The following is a 23024-nucleotide window of genomic DNA, read 5'->3' on the forward strand; positions in this document are numbered from 1 at the left end:
TTTTTGAACAAATCTGTTGTATCTGTCATCACAGTCTCCATGGGTAATGAATTCCACATTTTAACTGCCCTTACTGTAAAGAACCATTTGCTTTGTTGCTGGTGAAATCTCCTTTCCTCCAACCTTAAGGGATGCCCCCGAGTCCTTAGTACTGCCCTTGGGATGAATAGTTCTTATGAAAGCTCCTTGTACTGTCCACGAATATATTTGTATATAGTTATCATATCCCCTCTTAGACGTCTCTTTTCTAATGTAAATAAATCTAATTTAGCTAGCCTTTCCTCATAATTTAGATTGTCTATCCCCTTTATTAATTTGGGGGCTCTTCTCTGCACTCTCTCTAGTTCCATAATGTCTTTTCTTTTTGTTTCAATTTTTTTTTATTGTTTTTGAGAGAATGACATCACCCATAATGTCTTTTCTAAGGAGTGGAGCACACAATTGTACTTCATATTCAAGATGTGGTCTTACTAATGCTATGTAAAGGGGGTATAATTATTTTACTTCCCTTCCATCCAATGCCTGTTTAATGCAAGATAAGATCTTGTTTGCCTTTGCAGCTACTGCATGACTTTGGGCACTATTGCTAAGCCTGCTGTCTACAAGCACTCCTAAATCCTTCTCTTTCAAGGATACCCCCAATTTATCCCCATGTAAGTCGCCTGTTTATTCTTGCTTCCCAAATGCATAACCTTACATTTATCTGTATTAAACCTAATCTATCATTTACCTGCCCAAGTTTCCAGTCTCTCCAAGTCCTTCTGGAGAGAAATTACATCCTGCTCTGATTCTACTACCTTACACAATTTAGTATCATCAGCAAAGATGGAGACTTTGCTCTCAATGCCAACCTCAAGGTCATTAATAAACAAGTTAAAAAGCAATGGTCCCAGTACCGATCCCTGAGGTACTCCACTCACGACTTTAGCCCAACCTGAAAAAGCTCCACTTATGACAACCCTCTGTCTGTCCTTCAACCAGTTTTCAATCCAGGTGCATATATTTTTACTGAGTCCAATTTGCTTTATTTTGTACGCTAACCTCTTTTGTGGAACCGTATCAAAAGCCTTTGCAAAATCTAAGTAGACCACATCAACTGCATTACCATGGTCTAAATTCCTAAGGTTAGTTTGGCATGATCTATCCTACATAAATCCATTCTGACTATTACCAATAATTTGGTTTCCCATTAGGTATTCCTGAATATTAGGATCAATTAAAGGAGACTGGTGATAATAACTACCTCTTAGGGGAATAACAAAAAATAATAAAACTTTATTACTGCATTTTACAGGCATTGAGCATGTATGTTTTGGACCCCGCAAGGGGACAGCGTGAATGTAGGTGGATTTTCAACTTACAAACCCCGAACCCCTTAGGTCTAAATGAGGGGTTTATCTATTCATCATATCTCTAAGAATGAGATCATTAGCAATGTGTGTATTTCATCAACAAGCTGTATGTGCATACCCACACTAAGCTAATATGATTAGTATTGAGGAATATCCACTATGACCGTAACATCATTTAGATAATTCATTCTCATACTGTATGTCTCTGACACTCTGTGATGGATACTTACCATTGGTTAATAACAATATTTTGAAAGGGGCTCTTGTAGGATCCAGGTATATAGGACTAATTACCACTATGGACCGTATTGACTCTAGAGGCGGCCCACTAAGAGTTAATTCACTCCTACACCACTTCTATTTAACCAGAGTGACGATGAACATACATGTAGAAGACGATTATCCACTAGACAAACCAACGGGTTAACTATGTGAGGATTCGGGGATTGCTTCCCTTGCGGCGTGGTTCCTCCTCTTTACATAACAGTACTGCAGCGGATGCTGCCTCCGATTCGCCCCCCGCTGGTGCGCGCACCCCCGCTCTATTTACAGAGCGCGTGCGCACCCGCTCCTCTTCTACCAGGTCACAGACCTTAGCTCCGCCCCCTCAGTCACGCCGCGCCTCCGCTGCGCGCGGCGTGCACGCGTGACGTCGCGCAACGAGCCCCAGCTGCGAGTCAAGATTGTTGTAAGCCCTTGTCTCCTGCAGCCTATCCTTTGCATCTGCAGAGGCTCCGCCTCCACTCCGCCCCCTCTCCTACTGGTTCCTGTCTGCTATAAAGGACTTCCTCTCCCTGTCATACTGTCACGAGAGACTCCTGTGGTGGGTAGGATCTCGGTGGCCGGAACAGCACGAGCGTAGTAGGGGTCACAAGCAGGGGTCCGAGGCAGGCAGCGAAGTCAGGTAACAAGCAGGGGTCCGAGGCAGGCGGCAGGTAGCGAAGTCGGGTAACAAGCAGGGGTCCGAGGCAGGCGGCAGGTAGCGAAGTCAGGTAACAAGCAGAGGTCGGCAACGAGGAGACTGGAACGGGACAGGCGGGGCAGGACAGGGACTGAGAACAGGGAGCAGGGACTGAGACCGGGAAGCAGGAACAAACAAAGACAAGCCAGATTACTAGCAAGGGCTTTTACTGTGAACAGACTCAAATACAGGTACAGGAACAGATCAGGAATCAGAAGCATGTGCATTAGGAGTCTGACTTCCAAGCAAAGGCAAAACCAACAGACAGGAAGCAAGCTATAAAGGACAGAGACAGGAGCAACAAGAAGACAGACAGAGGAACCCAGAGCCAACAGAAGTCAGCCGCACACCCAGTGGACAAAGAAGCTATGGCTATGCAGGAGGTCTAGGCGAACCTGACATTACTCCCCCCTCTCGAGAGCGTTCTCCGGACGATCCTCCAGGCTCTTCCCGGAGGCCTTGATGGAAAGGTGACTCAAGGTGACCCACCTCTGGTGGTTTGTCAGTGGGCAGAGGGTACTCCACAGGTACATTGGGTGCTGCAAGGAACCTCCGAATGGGTGCGTTCAACCCAAAAGCAGGGGCAGAGACATCAGGAACGTGGGCAAAGACGGGTGCAGCCGTTCTACGTGAGTCAGTGGGGACACAGAGTTCACTCTTCGTGGTCTCTTTTTGTGACCAATATATCTCTTTATCCATAATCATTAGTGTTTCTCTTAATACTCTGATTTCGTCTTTGAGTTTCTGCTCCTTCAATCTCCAGTCAGCTCTATGCACCACTCGGCTCAAGTCTTTCTCAGGCCCCGGCGAGTGACGATTGGACTCCAAGAGCAAAACTCGCAGGTCATTTAAATTTCTCTCTTTCTTGAGCACATCTTGGCTGATCATGACAAACTGTCCAGAGGAATCGTGGGATTTCCTAGAAAGAGCTTCTAGTTCCACTTCCAGCTTCTTATTGTCCTTCGCTAGTGAATCTACCTTCTTGTCTCCTGACTTGCATTTGTTTTCTAGCGCATTTACTTGGGCCCGTAGTGTTTCGACATGGGAAGACATGGACAATGCTTTTTTGTCTCCCTTGCTGAGTTTGAGTTGTAGCTCTTCCATTGTCTGTTTCACTTTTATCCTTTCTTCAGAAATATCATTTGTTCCCATCTCTTGTTTATGGACCTTGTCCTGCTGGTGGATCCCATTGGCTGAGCCTGAGTTTCCAGTGATCTGAGACTTCTCCGAGCTGCTTCTCATGGCTTCCATTAGTTTCTCCACTTGGTGACCCTGATCCAAAGCAATTCAGAGGGCGTCTTCAGTGCTAACCAAGCGATGCTGTAACCATAGAACTTCTGACGCAGTGGAAGGGTCTATTAGGGAGTAGCGCCTCTGATCTGATACCGCTCTCTCTTTATCCTCCTTTTTGGCAAGCTGTGTCTTGAGCTCAGCGATCTGTGCCTGCAGCGCTGTGAGCTGCTGAGATGTGAGTTCAGCTGCTAGCTTTAGCTCTTCCTCCAGCGAGGCTCTGGTCATGCTCAGTGTGGCCTTCAGCTCCTCATGCTGTTCTTTGGGGACACACTGGGTACTCAAAAAATCTTGCAGCATCTTTATTTTGTAGGCAGTCTGGAAACTTTCCTCCTGCAATACTCGCTGTCTCTCTTCAGTATTCACCCATCTCTCCTTGGTGTCCTGCAGATGTGCACGCAGTTCTCGCAGCTGACTCTGCAGCATATTCTCTGCCTGTGTGCGCCGCTCCAGGGAGACACGTTCCTCTTGCAGCTCTCTCTCTGCATTCTGCAGTGCTGTCTGCACATCCAACTTTTCCTGGGCCAACTGCTTCTTCTCCTAATTCATGGAGTTTCTTATCTCCTTCACTGACCTGGACACAGAGATTCTTGTACTCTTGGGTTACAGTTTCGAACCTACTATTTAACTCTTCGGAGGCGTCTCTCATAGAACGTATCTCTGTTTTGAAGTAGCATCTCTCCTCCTGAACGACTTCCATCTCTTTTTTGAAGTAACAAATCTCCTCCTGGGAGACTTTAAGCTCTGTATTTAGCCTGTCAATTTCCTTCATAGAGATTTCCAGGAATTCGTTACTCTTAGAAGCGAGGCGCCGATTCTCAGCAGCATCAGTATATGCCCTCTCCAGCTCACCTGACATGACATCCAAGTCACTCTCCAACTGATGCTTTTCTTTTTCCTGGAGAACACATTTAGCAATTGCTGAGGATAGACAGCTCTGTAGTGCAGAATTAGTTTCTTGCTCCTTATCTAAACGTCCATAAAGACAATCAATCGCTTTCTGTGCAGCTTGAAGCGTCTGAGTAGGGGCATCTTTCTTCTCTTCCACTATTCTTGGGATACGTCTGTGAGTTGCCTTAAGCTGCAGCATATCTCTTTCATCAAATGCAGACTCTGAGGTTAAATTTTCATTCTTAATTCCTTCTGCAACTTCCACAGTAATGCCTCCCTTCTTTTTCTTCTTCCTCCTTGCTTTGAGAAGTTCTGAAGAATCAGTGGTACTGTGTTCACATTTACTGCTCAAGACTGTTTGAATGGGAGCCATAATTTCAGACATGGGGAAACCACACTTCCCAAGAAACCAGTAAAGAGGAAATGTGTTTTTAAAACAGAAGCATTAGAATGAACAACAGGAACATTAGACACAGAGACACAAGATAGGAGAGCTGACCTTTTGAGACTTTAGCATCAGTCACAGAGATTTATAAATGCAAGGAAAAAACATAGACGGAGAAACCTGCAGTTATATCTGAATCTTTAGGCGTCAGGCGTAGGGATATCATACAGACAGAGAAAACCTGCAGTTACATCTGAATCTTTAGGCATCAGGCGTAGGGATATCATACAGACAGAGAAAACCTGCAGTTGAATCTGAAACTTTAGATATCAGGCATAGAAATATCATAGACTGCAGGAAACTAATACAGAGAAAACTTGTAGTTAGATCTGAAACTTTTGACATCGGACATAGGAATATCAGGCAGAGAACCCTGCAGTCAAATCGGAAACCTTTGATATCAGGCGTAGGGATATCATATGTTGCAGAGAAACAAACTTATGGGGAACTTGCAGGTAAACCTAAAAACTTAGAACCAATCATATGAAAAGCTACAGATTGCAGGAAAAATCACAGTATGCAGTAACAAAATAATGGAAGCACTCTTGTCCTTTGAAATGGGGACCCTGTGAACAGCAGTGGTCCAACCAGGGAAAGCAGCAAGCCAAGGCAACCGTCCCAAATAGAAATGTGAGAGTCTGAAAATCTGCAGTGGCCCACCCACAATGCAGAGACAAACCCCTGTCCAGGTAATGAATGTCTCAAAATGGCAAAAACAGGTACTGCAGGGAAGGGTCTTTTTTGTAATAGGGAATTCTTCTCAGGGAGAAAGTGGCACAAAAAACCCTGCAGAAACCTTTGCAGCAACAAAACCTTCAGGGTCCCAACTGGGATTTAAAAAGAAACATAAGTACTTATCTTCAACCTTGCGGATGTGGTCTGCTGCAGCAGGCAGGAAAGGGTGCAGGCAGAAGAAGAATCTGTTCCAGCGAGATCCAGAAGTGGCCTTTGCTTTCTGTCACGAGAGACTCCTGTGGCGGGTAGGATCTCGGTGGCCGGAACAGCACGAGCGTAGTAGGGGTCACAAGCAGGGGTCCGAGGCAGGCGGCAGGTAGCGAAGTCAGGTAACAAGCAGGGGTCCGAGGCAGGCGGCAGGTAGCGAAGTCAGGTAACAAGCAGAGGTCGGCAATGAGGAGACTGGAACGGGACAGGCGGGGCAGGACAGGGACTGGGAGCAGGGACTGAGACCGGGAAGCAGGAACAAACAGGGACAAGCCAGATTACTAGCAAGGGCTTTTACTGTAAACAGACTCAAATACAGGTACAGGAACAGATCAGGAATCAGAAGCATGTGCATTAGGAGTCTGACTTCCAAGCAAAGGCAAAACCAACAGGCAGGAAGCAAGCTATAAAGGACAGAGACAGGAGCAACAAGAAGACAGACAGACAGACAGAGGAACCCAGAGCCAACAGAAGGCAGCAGCATACCCAGTGGACAAAGAAGCTAGACCCAGCAACGCTACAAGCCACCTTCTGGGCTCGCCCCCGCTACTGTGGGTGTGTGGCACAGTCCTTCCCACCTCAGTGCCGGGGTCAGGTCTTGTTTGTGGGCTCGCGCAAGCGTTACAGTATGTTCAGCCCAACAAACATTGACCCCCCCTGAGGTGGGCCAAACCACAACTGCTGCTACTCTAGTGGGAATCATACCCCAGGAACCACGTCTTCTGACACCCAATCGGTATGCGGGTGAACCCCTAGGATGCCAAGGCTTTCTAATCCAATGTGACATCCACTTTGAATTAACCCCTTCTCACTTCTCTACTGATAGGTCTAAAGTGGCTTATATAATTTCATTGTTAACCGGAGCTGCACTGGCCTGGGCATCTCCTATCTGGGAGTTAATGCCTGAACTCACGCAGAACTTTATTTCTTTAAAAAAAAGGTTTCAGCAGGTTTTTTACACTCCTGGCCGTGAGGCTACTGCGGCCGCTTCTCTTTTCCATATCACCCAGGGCCACTGGACCGTCGCGAAGTACGCTCTTGAATTTCGGATTATTGCAGCGGAAACCGGTTGGAACGACGAGGCTTTAACTGCAGCCTTCTGGCATGGCCTCTCTGACTCCGTGAAAGATCAATTGGCTGCACGTGAAAGACCCACTGCCCTGGAGGATCTGATCTCTACATGTAGATGGGTGGATCAACGCCTCCAAGAGAGACGACGTGAACGCCGGATTACACGTACGCCGGTACCTATCCCTATCTCTCCTACTCTCTCTCCTTCTTTTGTTCCAGTTCCGGAAGCACCAGACCCCATGCCGCTGGGTACTCACCATTTGTCCTTTACAGAAAAGCAGCGCTGGAGAAGCGAGGGGCTATGTCTTTATTGTGGCCTAGCTGGTCATTTGGCGTACCGCTGTCCTACGCGTCCGGGAGAACGCCAGCGGCCTATAAGGTATGATGGAGTTTCTTTGGATACCATATCTTCTTGTTCCTCTTCCAAGGAAAATATGCCAAAAAGGATCCTTCTATCTATCATAATGGAGGGTACGGACTTTCATATTTCTGCACTTGCCTTCATCGACTCTGGGTCTGGAGGAAATTTCGTGGATCAGAATTTTGCTACAAAACACCGGATCCCACTGCTTGGGAAGTCCACTCCCATAGGACTCGAAGCAATAGACGGTCGTCCACTCCAGCCTGCCTTTATCACCCTGGAGACCGTGATCTTCACCCTTTCCACCAAGGATGGACACAAGGAACAAATCTCGTTGGACGTCATTCATTCACCATCTGTACAGGTAATCTTGGGTCTCCCCTGGTTACAACTGCACAATCCCGTGATTGACTGGACTGATAAACAACCCATACGTTGGTCTACCCCATGTGCCATTCCTTGTGCTCTCACTTCACTCTCTCTTGCCGGTTTAGAGACTGCGGATCCTTCCAAGGGGTTCCTTCCAGAAGTCTACCATGAGTTTATTGATGTTTTCGACAAAGTCCGTTCAGAGATTCTTCCTCCACATCGTCCCTTCGATTGTCCCATTGATCTGATTCCTGGTGCCGTTCTGCCTAAAGGCAAGTCTTACCCCCTGTCCCTTCCTGAGTCCCGAGCAATGTCCGAGTATATCCAGGAGAACTTAAAAAAAGGCTTTATTAAGAACTCCACCTCTCCTGCTGGGGCAGGGTTCTTCTTTGCAAAGAAAAAGGACGGATCTCGTCGCCCCTGCATAGATTATAGAGGCTTGAATAAGATAACACAGAAGAACCGTTACCCTTTACCACTCATCTGAATTGTTTGACCGTCTACAAGGTGCCTCCATTTTCTCCAAACTCGATCTCCGGGGTGCCTACAACCTGATACGCATAAGGGAAGTAGACGAATGGAAAACGGCCTTTAACCCCGCGACGGCCATTATGAGTACCTAGTAATGCCGTTTGGACTCTGTAACGCCCCTGCGATCTTTCAGGAGTTTGTTAACGAGGTTTTCCGTGATGTTCTCAATTTATTCGTCATTGTATACCTTGATGATATACTAATTTTTTCCAAATCCTTGCCTGAACATATCCAGCATACCAAGCTAGTACTCTCTCGGCTTCGTCAGAATTGTCTGTATGCCAAGATGGAGAAGTGTATGTTTCATCAAAATTCTACTTCCTTCCTGGGTTATATAATCTCCGAGAAGGGATTTTCCATGGATCCTGAGAAACTAAAGACGGTATTAGATTGGCCCCAGCCCACGTCGCTTAAAGCCATCCAGCGATTCCTTGGATTTGCCAATTATTATCGTAGGTGCATTCATAAATTCTCCACACTGGTTGCTCCTATTACCGCTTTGACCAAGAAAGATGCTGATCCTTCCTCCTGGCCTCCGGAGGCTGGTCTTGCTTTTGAGTCTTTAAAGAAGGCCTTCACCACCGCTCCCATTTTGTATCACCCCGACCCCTCCCTTCCCTTCACGTTGGAGGTTGATGCTTCGGATATTGGAGCCGGGGCAGTGCTCCCCCAAAGACGTTCTCCTCAAGATCACCTGCATCCATGCGGCTACTTTTCCAAGAAATTCTCCCCTGCGGAGATCAACTATGATGTAGGTAATAGAGAACTTTTGGCTATCAAACTTGCACTCCAAGAGTGGAGACACCTTCTTGAAGGTACCGAGAAACCGATCCTTATTCTTACTGACCACAAGAATTTATTGTATATTGAAGGTGCTCGACATCTTGGTTCCCGTCAAGCTCGCTGGGCTCTTTTTTTCTCAAGATTCAACTATGTAATCTCTTACATTCCTGGTACAAAGAATTTGAAGGCCGATGCTTTGTCCCGTCAATTCCTTTCCGAAGACCGATCCGAGGACCTTCCAGAGACTATTCTTCCTTCAAGATTGATCATTGCAGCAAATTCCTTCGATATTTTGGACAAAATTCTGGACTCTCAAACCCGGATTCCAGAGGGCCTTGAGGTACCTGAGGGCTGCCTATATGCGGCAACCAAATTCCGTCAAAAAATTATTGAGTGGGATCATGCTTCCAGGTCGGCCGGTCACCCTGGGATCAGAAGAACCACCGATTTAATCAGACGTACTTTCTGGTGGCCAGAGATGTTGAACGACATTAAGGAATTTGTTTCATCTTGTTCCATCTGTGCTCGTAATAACTGAGTTCGAAAAAAGCCTTCTGGTCGGCTACGTCCGCACCCCATTCCTGAACGTCCCTGGTCCCATTTATCAATGGATTTTATTGTGGAGCTGCCCATTTCCAATGGCATGAATACCATCTTGGTCATTGTGGATAGGTTCTCCAAGCAGGCCCATTTCATACCCCTCAAGGGCCTCCCTAACTCTGCAACTCTAGCTGATATCTACGTCAAAGAAGTCTTTCGTATACATGGGGTTCCTGTTTCAATTGTATCCGACCGTGGATCCCAATTTGTATCCAAGTTTTGGCGAGCTTTTTCTCAAAGACTCAATATCTCGCTTCTTTTTTCTTCCGGGTATCACCTGCAAACCAATGGACAGACTGAAAGGGTAAATCAATCTTTAGAACAATATCTAAGATGTTTTGTTTCTGATACACAAGATAATTGGGCTGATCTCTTACCATGGGCTGAGTTTGCACATAACTCTCTTAGAAACGAATCCACCCAAGAGTCGCCCTTCTTCGTCAATTATGGCTACCACCCTAACTCTCTTCCTATTTTTTCTAATATCTCTGGAGTCCCTGCTGCTGATGCCAGAATCAATGCTCTTCAAGAGTCATGGGATAAGATTCAGAGAACTCTCCAGGAATCCGTTCGGAGACAAAAGACCAAGGCGGATCGATATCGTCTAGAGGCGCCCATGTTTAAGACAGGAGACAAGGTATGGCTCTCATCAAAGAACATCAGATTAAAGACACCTACCTTAAAATTGGCTCCCAGATTCTTGGGACCATTCAAGATCCCGGAACAGATTAATCCTGTGGCGTACCGCCTGGACTTACCTCCCTCTATGAAGATACCATCGGTATTCCATGTCTCTCTTCTGAAACCTGTCAAACAGAGTTCCAGGTATCCTGATGTTGTTTCCCCTCCTCCTCCTGTGTTGGTGCATGGTCAAGAGGAATTCGAAATCCGCTCTGTCATTGACTCAAGAATCTCCAGAGGGAAGGTGCAGTTCCTTGTACACTGGAAGGGTTTCGGTCCTGAAGAACGTTCTTGGGTCTCCGGTGACCAGATTCACGCTCCCGGCTTGCTCAGACGCTTTCACGCCAGATACCCAGACAAGCCATTTATGGATCGTCCGGAGTTCAATCCTCAAGGGGGGGGGGGTACTGTGAGGATTCGGGGATTGCGTCCCTTGCGGCGCGGTTCCTCCTCTTTACATAACAGTACTGCAACGGCTGCTGCCTCCGATCTGCCCCCCGCTGGTGCGCGCACCCCCGCTCTGTTTACAGAGCGCGTGCGCACCCGCTCCTCTTCTACCAGGTCACAGACCTTAGCTCCGCCCCCTCGGTCACGCCGCGCCTCCGCTGCGCGCGGCGTGCACGCATGACGTCGCGCAACGAGCCCCAGCTGCGAGTCAAGATTGCTGTGAGCCCTTGTCTCTTGCAGCCTATCCTTTGCATCTGCAGAGGCTCCGCCCCCACTCCGCCCCCTCTCCTACTGGTTCCTGTCTGCTATAAAGGACTTCCTCTCCCTGTCATACCTTGCTGAACATAACCTTGTGTAGCTTTTGCGTGTGCCTGTCTTGTCCAGCCCAGTCTTGTCTTGTTCTCTGCAGTTAAACTCTCGTGTACCGACCTGGCTTTGCATTTGGATTCTCTCTGGCTCTTGACCCCTGGCTTACGGATAACGACTACGAGTACCTCTCCAACCCCAGACCACAGGCTTACGGACTCCAACTACGTGCACCTCTCCAACCCACGGACCCCGGCAAGTATTGGATTAACCCTTTCTACATACCCAGATCCAGCAACACTGCAAACCACCTTCTGGGCTCTCCCCCGCTGCTGTGGTTGTGTGGCATAGTCCTTCCCACCTCAGTGCCGGGGTCAGGTCTTGTTTGTGGGCTCGCGCAAGCGTTACAAACTATCAGCATATTCTGGTATATATCTGAATGATGATTTTAAAGCACGCCATGGTATAAAACAAATATACAGACGTGAATCATTCAGTAAATATGATGTGATGTGAATGCAATCCTCTGGCAATGTTTGTGCATTATGAACAGTCTGTACATGGCGTTTATTTTCTATATACAAGGCATATTTGTTTAGTAATTTTAACTAGAATTGAATTGAGATGAAACCTATCATCTCACCATTAATCGGTTCAGTTTAAGAACGTGAACCTCGCACTGTTCGGGTTAACAACACATAATGAGTATGAGACGATAATTTAGCCCAAACACGCCAAAAAATAAGGCTATTTAGGAGGAGATCTCACTGACGGTCATTGCTCTTCCCCTGAAGAAGCGTACCTAGCTACGCAAAATGGCATCGGGTTTTACTGACGTCACGATGGTGGCGTCTGGTGGTGAGGCGTGATAAGGAGGCAGACGGACTACACGCTGGCATACCCTAAACTGGTTGTATAGCGATGATTTATTTCAAATATTTGGCTGCTGACTAAAGCTTTATAATTCTGCTACAAGTTAGGGCAGGGGTAATATCACTTCAGTCAAAAGAGTCACTAACGCTATGCATTGATTACACTGGTATATGCACTTATTGGATAGCAAACATCTGTGTAACATATGTACAATCAATGTGTTGCACAAAACACCACTGGTATCATGGGGGGTACTCTCTCCAATGAACATAAAGTGGTGTTATTTTTAGGAACTGCCTAAGCATTAAGGCTCTTTTACAGTATGTGACATACAGGCACATCATTTATGCAGTACTGATAACTATTATGATACCATCACTGTCCTCTAGGTGCTGGAACAGTGCAGTAGGGGACTTTTCTAGCTCTCAGAAAGTTAATCCCCTGGAGTAGCCAGTAGCAGCTGCTGCCTAATTGAAAAAGGCTGAACTCCTCATTACTCATGGAGTTTTGAAGGAGGAATTACTTTAAAAGACACAGGAAGCTGCAAGACAGTGATAGATTGCTGTCCCAGAGAAGGGGCCCGGATATGTTGGCATCTCCAGCTGTGGAAGCTGGCACAGACCCCTAGGCCCGCTGGATGGTGGTCGCAGAGCCTACAGGGACTGCCTGGGTGATTAATCCCAGGAAGGAGAAGAAAGGGTGAGAGACCGTGCTGAAGCGGGGATGTCCTGTCCTTGGCATTGGACTTACAGAGGAGAGTTTCTCTGAGCTCACATGGGGCCGAGGTCCCCTAGGAAGGAAGGAAGCGAGGCCATGCTGAAGCGGGGACATCCACTCCAAACACTGGACTATCAGATAAGATAAACCCTTTATTGCCTGCCGTGTGCACAGACTGTGTAGATTGTTGCATATGCCAGGACATGTTTTTGGGTTGGGAATCAGTTTAGCTGTCCATCCAGTTAGTATGGGTTAAAGCTACCCTGTAGTTAGTTTTCCCTAAAGGGAATAGGTGTTCTTTTTATGTTTTGATTTGCCTTAAAGGGATGGTGGGCCTGTTGAGGTATGCATTAATCCCTGTAAATAAGCCCCAACGAGAGAAATGCTACGTTTCCTGCCTTAAATTGGGACTAAAGAGACTGCAGCGTGTTGTGGGCATCACACTATATAGTTACATCTTTGCTCAGTGATTTGATCACACCGATGTGTGCACCTATAGGGTGACGTACAGCTGCGATACATGTTTGTTGTTTATTCTGTGGCAATTAATATTGTCGCTACTATAGGGAACAATCCTCCTAAAATTAATTTGAACTTGTGATACCCGTTTGAATTGCCTCATTACTAAGGCTCCTTTCGTGACAGATAGGCATTCAATTAATGTTGAATTTACAATTGAATGAAAACCGCTGCTAAGTAGGAGTATACATACACTTCTCTAAGGATTATACTGAACCAGCCTTTTGAGATAGAAGTTAATAAATACATACCACTTACGTGGCAGTACAGCTTACTATATCTTATGTATCCTCCTTCCACAGTAGTTTGTACAGTCCTCACCACTGGGGTTTTAATATTCACACAATGTAAATAAAGTACACAATGCGAGTTTAGTATATATGTTAATAAAGTTGTATTCTTTTATTTTTTTAAATATCTATTTATTTTTTGTTATTCCCCTAAGAGGTAGTTATGACCAGTCTCCTTTAATTGATCCTGATATAGCCCTGGTATTTATTTACCTTTTCAATCATATACAAACATTATATTTGTTAAGATGTATCAATAGGTTGAGTGCAGCATTTGGGGACCTTTCTCCTGATCTCCTTTGATCAGACTCTGTGGATATGTTGTTTGTTCCCCTATGCACCACCTCAATGATCATACATCAGTTTTAGATACTTTGGTTGAGCGGTGAACATTAATTTGTGCATATTCCTGAATATTATCCCGTATTAAACCTTCAAGTAGTTTCCCCACTATTAACGTCAGGCTTACAGGTCTGTAATTGCCCGGTTGTGATCTAGCTCCCTTTTTAAATATAGGCACCACGTCTGCTTTACTCCAATCTTGTGGTAATGAGCCTGTGGAAATAGAGTCCTTGAATATTACATTTAATGCTTTGGCTATTACTGAACCCCTTGAGAACTCTTGGCTGTATGCCATCGGTGCCATATTATACTACATCAGAGCCTGACACGGCTAGTAAATATAAGAATAATGAACCCATAAATCTGTCGCTGTTCAAACAAGTTCAGCTTCGTAGAAATAGAGGCATCTGCAATGAATAACGAGTCTATTGTTTTCCCTGTCTGACTCTGTTTTAGTGCACAAACTAATATGTAAGTGCAGATTTGCTTTTATTTTCTTATATATAAACATACTTTTTACACATATTCTCCCCGGTAGGTAATTTGCACAGAGATATCACACTACACCATGTCCGGAGAGGCTTGTCCCTCTATCGTCACACAAGAGGGCCATATTTCCACTGATTTTCTCTGTGAGATCCAAGGGTTACTGAGGCAGACTGATTCATATCCACAAGAGAAACCTGTCAGTGCCAGTTGTCCTCACTGGACCATGTGAGTTGTGGCATTTGCCACTTTTAAAGACACTATACATGTATCAAAATGTATTTACATACAGTCTTGCACTATATGGGCCCTATTCACAAAGCGGCACACCCACGGGGTCCAACAGAGGACCCCCGCTCACCTGCGGGGACCACCCGCACACCCGCAGGGACCGCCCCGAGGCCCCCAGACACCCACGGGGACCATCCGAGGAACCCCCGGACACCCATGGGCCCCCGGACAACCATGGGTACCACCTGGAGGCCACCCGGAGACCCGCGGGACCACCCGGAGACCCCCGCTTTCCTCTGGTATCAATCCTGTGCAGGAAAAAAAACATGCTCTTATGCATCTCTCAATCTTTTTAGCACCAGCCTTTGCTAAAATATTGAGAGATTTTATACACCGATAAACTTATCACAGCTTTGTGAATAGCTGTTACTGGGCAAAAAAGGCTCTTTTGCCATTTTGTGGCCTATCGGATGACTTTTTTTGTCTCTGGCTGTTAATGGGCATTTAAAAGCCAATGTAGTGTGATACTGCGCTGTTTTCACTGCTTTGTGAATAGCAGATCAGGCAGTATCGCGCTATAAGAGTATTTATTGCCCATTAAACCACTTGTCACTGCTTTGTGAATAGGCCCCTATGTGTCTTTTTTCTATTTTCTGCGTATGATTCTGCACTCCGTGAAACACAACACTACCAAAATTCTGTTCTTCAGGTGCCACAGACGGCATTGGTAAAGCGTACGCGGAGGAGCTGGCGAGCCGCGGTGTGAACATTATCCTGATAAGCCGAAACAGAGAGAAGCTGCAGAGAGTGTCTGACGCCATCGCTGGCACCTACGGGGTGAGGACCAGCTTTATAGAGGCGGATTTCAGCCGTGGCCGCGAGGTGTACCCCCCCATTAAGGAGGCCCTAAGACACGTGGACGTGGGCATTTTGGTGAACAATGCTGGGGTCTTCTATGAGGACCTCCAGTGTTTCACCACGGTCCCCGAAGATAAACAATGGGATATCATCAACGTCAACATTGCTGCAGCCACAATGATGGTGTATATAGTTCTGCCGGGTATGGTGAAAAGGAAGAGAGGAGCAATCGTCAATGTATCCTCAGGTTCCAGTTGCAAACCCACTCCTCAGATGACCCTGTATTCTGCCTCCAAGGTAACATAAAATATACTGATCTATCCATCCTATGGGAAGACCCCTCAAAAGGAATGGTATACCCCCAGCCGAGGTATCACAAGCGAACACAGAGATGGAATGTCTGGGCTGGTGAGGGCAGGGGCAAATACTCAAATCTGAGAGATTTCTCATGGCGAGAGTAGAGGACTGGCAACAAGGAGCGTGGAGGGGAGTATTTAGTATAATTATTTGAGTGTTCAGTGCTGACCCTGTGTATGATTAACCCCCACTCCAATGACCTTGGTAATTTCCAGTGCTGACCCCCTGTCATCCCGGGTCTCAGGGGATGGGGGGGTGATTCATAGGGTGTAATAGTGCCGAGCTGGAAGGATCTGGGCGTTTCTCTGCACAAGTACCGCACTTTTACGAAGAATCACCACATGTTGTAATTTCTCTGTCACAACGTATCCTACATACTGTATGAGAGAAAACAATGCAGGGATAAGCTGCCGCCAGTGCTCAAGGGCTAGAGCGTGGATAATAAGTCCATAAATAATCAGAGACACACTGGTAAGGCACTTAATGAACTGACATGATAGAAAATCCAGTGGACACATGAAGCAGGTTGGGGTAGGGGTAATAACGGGTGCCCTTAAGAATCGCCCACCATCCTGAATGGGAACAGCCTGGCTGATGCTATGACACCCTCGACCCACTCTGCCAATGAAGTAACTGCTCTCACGCTGTGTCCGGTGTGTCCCACTGCAGAGGAGATGATGCACCGGAATAGGTGTCTGCGACTGTGTGTGAAATCCACGTGCAACCAGCTGAGGTACCCAGAACAGCAACAAGAAAAGCGGTGCACTGAGGTAACCAGGTAAAACCAACACGCAGCTCTAACGAAAAACGGCTATTTATTGAAATAGATGGACAAACATCATGCAACTAGGTAACCTCTGACGCGTTTCATCCCGCAAGGGACTTTGTCAAAGAGTGGATGGTAAATGTCTGTATACTCCCCTATATACTACCAACTATCCTGTAATAGGCTAAACACAAAATTGTTTTACTGGCAACTCTTCAACACAGCTGAGTTTTAATTATGAATTTATTTTTACTCATTGTGGATTATTGTTTAATATAATTTTTTATTTTTATTATTATGTTACTTTATATGTATGTGTGTACACATGTGTTTATGTGTGCATATGCATGTGTGTGTGTGTGTATATGTGTATATATATATATATATATATATATAAAAAATTTATTTATTTTTCTAATTATTGTTATATTATATATATATATATATATATATATATATATATATATATATATATTATCGATTAGAATTACTATAATCTCGTCTCTTGATATATTTCATAATGTTATTGTGATTATTTGTTTCTTTAACTAATCCCATCCTTGTTCTCATTCATATTACTTGTATGTTTGGTTTTTATATTATTTATTTGCCATTACTGTTGTTACTATCTTACTGTACTGTTGCAATAAGTTATTTGTGTATATATTTTTTACTATGTTTGTTATACATGTTGTTTAGCTGTTACTATGTATTAGCGATATCTGTATATTTTACTCCCCTTTCTATATACCACTATGTCTGCATAGATTGAATGGCACTCTCATTAATTAAGACTCAGCTGTGTAGAAGAGTTGCCAGTAAAACAATTTTGTGTTTAGCCTATCACAGGATAGTTGGTAGTATAAAGGGGAGTATACAGACATTTACCATCCACTCTTTGACAAAGTCCCTTGCGGGATGAAACGCGTCAGAGGTTACCTAGTTGCCTGATGTTTGTCCATCTATTTCAATAAATAGACGTTTTTCGTTAGAGCTGCGTGTTGGTTTTACCTGGTTACCTCAGTGCACTGCTTTTCTTGTTGCTGTTCCGGATACTGTATGAGGTGGCTGTTGATCGTACATTTAAAGCAACTGTGAGTACAAAACTATATCAGTGCATCAAAGAAAAGTCATGTTTGTCCCTACAAGCACTGAATTACTGCCATTATTATGACATATCCAAGTAATCCGCTTAATAATCTTCTGTTTTCTTTTTCCTAGTCCTTTATGGACCATTTCAGCAGAACTCTGCATTATGAATATGCGTCCCAGGGGATTTTTATACAGAGTTTAGTCCCTTTTTTTGTGGTCACTAATATGATATCATTTAGCCGCATTCTTCAGAGAAAATCTTTCCTGGTACCTCTGGCTAAAGAGTATGTGCGACAGGCCGTGCTGACCCTGGGGATATCCCACAGGACTGCCGGATACTGGTCTCACACTATTCTGGTGAGTAATAAAACATCCTTCGTTTATTACCGAGCGCTTTTAATGTTATCTGGGTGTGGAAGGTACACAGGCTTCACGTGCATTTCCCAGGGGACTCTTTGGGGGAAACGCTGCTGGGCAAATGTGAGGCATTTTGTTTAATGATTATATCATTTATTTATTTTATTTATAACATTTATATAGCGCCCTTATCCAGGGCACTGTGCATTAGTTAGTAAAACAATTGGTGGGGTTACCTATGGAACATTTTATGAGATGGGTATAGAGAGTAATTGTTAAGATATCTTTGTGGTGGGCAGGGGTGGGAACATTATGGTCAGTTTATGGGTAACGTGCTCTCTGACTAGGGTAACGTGCTCTCTGACTAGGGTAACCTGCTCTCTGAGTAGGGTATGCTCTCTGAGTAGGGTACTCGCTCTCTGAGTAGGGTACTCGCTCTCTGAGTAGGGTACTCGCTCTATGAGTAGGGTACTCGCTCTATGAGTAGGGTACTCGCTCTCTGAGTAGGGTACTCGCTCTCTGAGTAGGGTACTCGCTCTATGAGTAGGGTACTCGCTCTGAGTAGGGTACTCGCTCTGAGTAGGGTACTCGCTCTGAGTAGGGTACGCTCTCTGAATAGGGTACGCTCTCTGAGTAGGGTACGCTCTATGAGTAGGATACTCGCTCTATGAGTAGGGTACTCGCTCTGAGTAGGGTACTCGCTCTGAGTAGGGTACTCGCTCTCTGAGTAGGGTACTCGCTCTCTGAGTAGGGTACTCACTCTCTGAGTAGGGTACTCGCTCTCTGAGTAGGGTACTCGCTCTCTGAGTAGGTTACTCTCTGAGTAGGGTACTCGCTCTCTGAGTAGAGTCATTATCTTTTCTGCACAGTTTGTTATTTGTGTACCTTGTTCCAGCTGCAATTAGTTTTGCACATCTCTGGGTGTAAGGGGAAGTAAAAAATTAGCAACACACATTCCTAAATTAACACTGAAAATCACAATAAAGATGGTCGGCGCGTCTCGGAGGGGCAGAGAGCTTTACACTGTGGCATAGAGCGATAAGAATCCGGAGCACACGAAATCTGCAGACAAATGAAAGTGTATTAATTACATATTGAAAATAAAGGTTTGAAATGTTGTGTGCTCTGGATTCTTTATTCTGGATGTAAGAGTGTCACTGTAAGCCAGGTCTTTTAACACCATTTATATTTAAGGGATCAGTCACAAGGCAAAACAAGGCAGTGAAATAAAGTGAGGTTTATTTGGATAAGACCTCGGAAACACATAGAAATACAAAACACAGAGAATATACACACTTACTGGGGTCTGGGGGTTGAGAACTAGACTTTCCTAGTTGCAGGGCGCCTGCTTCAGCAAAAGGCGTTACCCTGCTCACTCCACGTCACTGGAATAAGCCTGGAACAGGTAACCTTACTCCCCAGAACCAGTCCTCAGCTTTGCTAGGAGACCCTGGCACCTCAATGCCCCTGGGAAACCATACCGGCGCCTCACTGGACTAGTCCAAAGGTTACCTAGAAGGCTCGGAGGGAGAGAACTCTGATCTGCGGCAGCCCCTTTCATAGACTACAATGTCCCATGTTTTAACATGGACAGAGCCTTTCTGCCACTTAGAGCCTGGGAACTTTTCCCACAAGCCTATCAGAGCGGGGCTCATCTGGCTGATGACGATGTCAGAGGCAGAGAGCGTGCCACACCAGCTTGAAAAAAATCGGGTGGGCAGGAAATATGAATTAGCCAATGGGAAATGTGCCCACAAGCAGCATGTTCCCCCCAGATAACCCATTGCCGGCTCCACTAGATCTGCAGTCACAAAAGGGGCCCCAGTGGGGTGCCCCCTGTTCTCTGGAACTGGCCCGGAGCCTTTTCCCTGCTCACCAAATGGTTCTCCTACCTCTGGACATCCTTCCACCTTTAAACTTCAAGGTCTATGCAGACATCCTGGCACCCATGTAAATGCCCTGGCTGACTGCATAGACATTTATACATGCAGTATAAACATCATAAAACATACTTTAATCAAGTATAAACCTTGGGGAACCTTATATACGTGCGAGGAAATTAGTTGGGGATATCTGGGCTCGAAAACCAGGAGTCTGGGGGACACGGTGCGGCCCCAATGTAATTCACCCCGCGTACCCACAAATAGTGCCTGCACGGCGAGGAGAATCAGGAGAGTACCAGTGACTCCCCCCCCCCGAACTCCTGCAAACAAAAGGAATACATTTTCGCCCAAATAGCCCACTTAAAACTTACACTCCCAAAATCTGCAGTTTCTACGACACTGGGAACCCCAAACGCCCCTAAACAGGTCAGGTTTTGCTATACTTTACAAGGGACTTCCATAGCCCACCCCGTCCTTATGTACAGACGGGTACCCACAAACCTATACTGTTTGCAGGGAGCCATAACGGTACTTGGGGTACCCCTAAACCAGGAAGGATTTTCGAAGGATATGAAACACATTTTATTTGGTTCACTTTCCTTCCTGTGCTGTGCTGAAGCAGGGTACCCGAATGGTGAGTCACGGTTACATTTTTAAGGCAAGATATTGCTGGGGCAATGTGTCTACATGTATCCGAAAATCATGCCTGATTGTGGGATATATTTATCGGGGAACCGGCAACTCTGATCCCCGACCTGATATGCACATTCTGACACCCCTTTCTCCACAAAATCCCCCTTAAAACTCAGGCACCAGAAATCCCTGTTTGATTGCATGCCCGGAAAGGGAAAAATACTTTGAATACATTTTGGGCAGTAGATTGCTGTCCAAATACACATAGGCTGACTATAGGGGTTCCCTAATAATCACCCCTGCTTCCCTGGTGCCAAAGTCACTTTCCTGCTGCTATCTCCTGGGAGAAATCACAACCCTACTTGGCATTCTTATCCCACAACCCTGCAGGGGACCGTATAGGGGGAACATGGTTACAGAAAATACAATGTTTTCTCTTACTGGACCCAAGAGCTAACCCTCTTGGCCCATTACCTACGGTCTCTGGAGGCAACCGGCCAGGCTTCACCTTTTATTAATGAAGGCCAGCTACCTCCGGCCGTCACAAAGAGGAAAAGACTTTATAATGTCACTGTTTTCCTATGTATAAGAGACCGCAGCACCCTGTGCACCCATGTTCTCCTGGCACTGCGGTGACGTGGAGTTTTGGTCTATAACAGGCTCAGAAAAGCTCTCTTTTTTTCCCCCAGCTCTCCATGACTGAGGCCTTACCCGAGTGGGTTTGGGTGCGTCTGATCACCTTTGTCTTCAACATGCTACGTTAAGACTACATCACCTGCAGATAAAACCATGCAACGTCACGGAACACCAGCTGCAAGAACCATCAACATCATCTGGAACGTCTCAGACGTCCAATCAATAACATGTTATCTCATGAAGTTGTGCAATGTACAGATTCTTACTCTCGCATTACTCTCGCATTACTCTCATTACTCTCGCATTTTCAGTGATTAGTAAAAATATATATCTCATAAAATGTAGAACTAACGAGGATCCAATTATTAATATGTAACCCTTTGCTGGGTGCCAGTCCCAGCATCTTATTAAACTTCACAGATCAGCACAAAATTAAGTGGGTACAACCTGTCTAACATGTAAGGGCATGTATCATGCTACAATCATATCATAATGCGGGCACCACAGAGAGAGGGCACATTATCATTCCAGCTTTATATTACTACATATCCAATGCCCAACTGCGGGCACCACAGGGAGAGGGCACAGGATCATGCCAGCTCTATATTACTACATATTATCCAATGCCCCGACTGCGGGCACCACAGGGAGACAGCCCAGCATCGTCCCAGCTCTATTTTAGCTAACCGCTAAGGCAATGAAGAGGTTAACTACCAGTGCCATGTTTATTGTGAGTAGCGGGGGTGGGTGAAGGTGGTATTTGGCACAAGGTGGATGTTTAGGCCTTGCGGGGGGTTGCGGGAGGAGTTAACCCCTTCATTACCTTAGCGGTTAATACCACTAAGTTAATGAAGGGGTTAACCCCTCCCGCTACCCACCTGGTAGGTATAAACACCCACCAAGGGCCAAATGCCACCTTCACCCATCCTCGCTCCCTACAATAAATATTCAAAAACACAACAACCCTAATACCAACCTCCACTACCCTCAACACATACAGTACAGTAATTGGCAAACTTAATATTATCCAGATATGAATAATAGCTAATTTGCCCATTCTAAATAAAACATTATTAGCAAGCATAAATAAAGTAAATAAAACTTGCACGTACCCGTGCCAGGATGAAGGGTGTCCTCATCATCATTCTCCAGGTCCATGTCCTCCGTTGGCAGGAACAGAACAATAAAAAATACAATCTAATGGCCCCTAACCCCCTAATCACCTTAGCGGTTAATAACCGCTATTGTAATTTAGTTGTTTACCCCCCTCCCCCGCTACCCACCCGGGATGCCTAACCATCCACCCCAGGGCCACTACCCTCACCCTCTACCCATTGATTGGCACAGTGGAACATCATACCCATATACTATGGACATGATAAGCCACTATAGCAGTCAATGGGCAACCTAAAAAAAAATCAAGCCCAAAAATACACAGCAATAAAAGAAATACACAAGCACCTAAACACCACAAGAATAAAAGAACTCAAAATCCTAAACTACACATCAATAAAATTAATCTAACACCAAAACAGCAAAAGAATACAAATTATGTTATTACAAAACACAAGATTACAATTAAATAAACACCTAACCAACAGAACAATAAAAAAAATAAACAGCTAAACAACAAAACAATTAAATAAATGAAACCCCTAACCATTCCTAAAATGTAATAAAAACAAGCCCTACAAATACATAACAATTTAGTCAAAACAATAAAACATAAATAGAAAATAGAACAATCAATTCAAAACAAGCATTTGCAAAAAAATCATTGTCTGTCACTGTATTTATCTGTACTCTAAAGGGGCACAGATAAATACATTGGAAGTCAATGGGCAAGCAAAAACATAAAAAGAAACAAAATACAATAAAAAACCTGAAAAAAGAAAATTACATACATTCAATATTTGCCTTAACTTTCGAAGTTCACCCTCTGAATCTCGGCGTA

At 45.3% G+C, this 23024-nt stretch overlaps 1 protein-coding gene across 11 annotated transcripts in view; it reads left to right on the forward strand.

Moving 5' to 3' along the window:
* The window catches only part of HSDL1 (hydroxysteroid dehydrogenase like 1), an 82315-nt gene extending 60425 nt beyond the window's left edge, over window positions 1–21890 (forward strand). For all 11 annotated transcript variants that reach the window (XM_075576907.1, XM_075576906.1, XM_075576909.1 and 8 more), the window contains 3 exons: window positions 15198–15643; window positions 17691–17918; window positions 21124–21890. In XM_075576907.1, the coding sequence (XP_075433022.1) occupies window positions 15198–15643; window positions 17691–17918; window positions 21124–21198 (749 nt within the window). In that variant the 3' untranslated portion in view covers window positions 21199–21890. The remainder of the gene's footprint in view (window positions 1–15197; window positions 15644–17690; window positions 17919–21123) is intronic.
* The last annotated feature ends 1134 nt before the right edge of the window (window positions 21891–23024 follow it).

Source organism: Ascaphus truei, chromosome 19 (genome assembly GCF_040206685.1).
Source record: "Ascaphus truei isolate aAscTru1 chromosome 19, aAscTru1.hap1, whole genome shotgun sequence".
Classification (NCBI taxonomy): domain Eukaryota; kingdom Metazoa; phylum Chordata; class Amphibia; order Anura; family Ascaphidae; genus Ascaphus; species Ascaphus truei.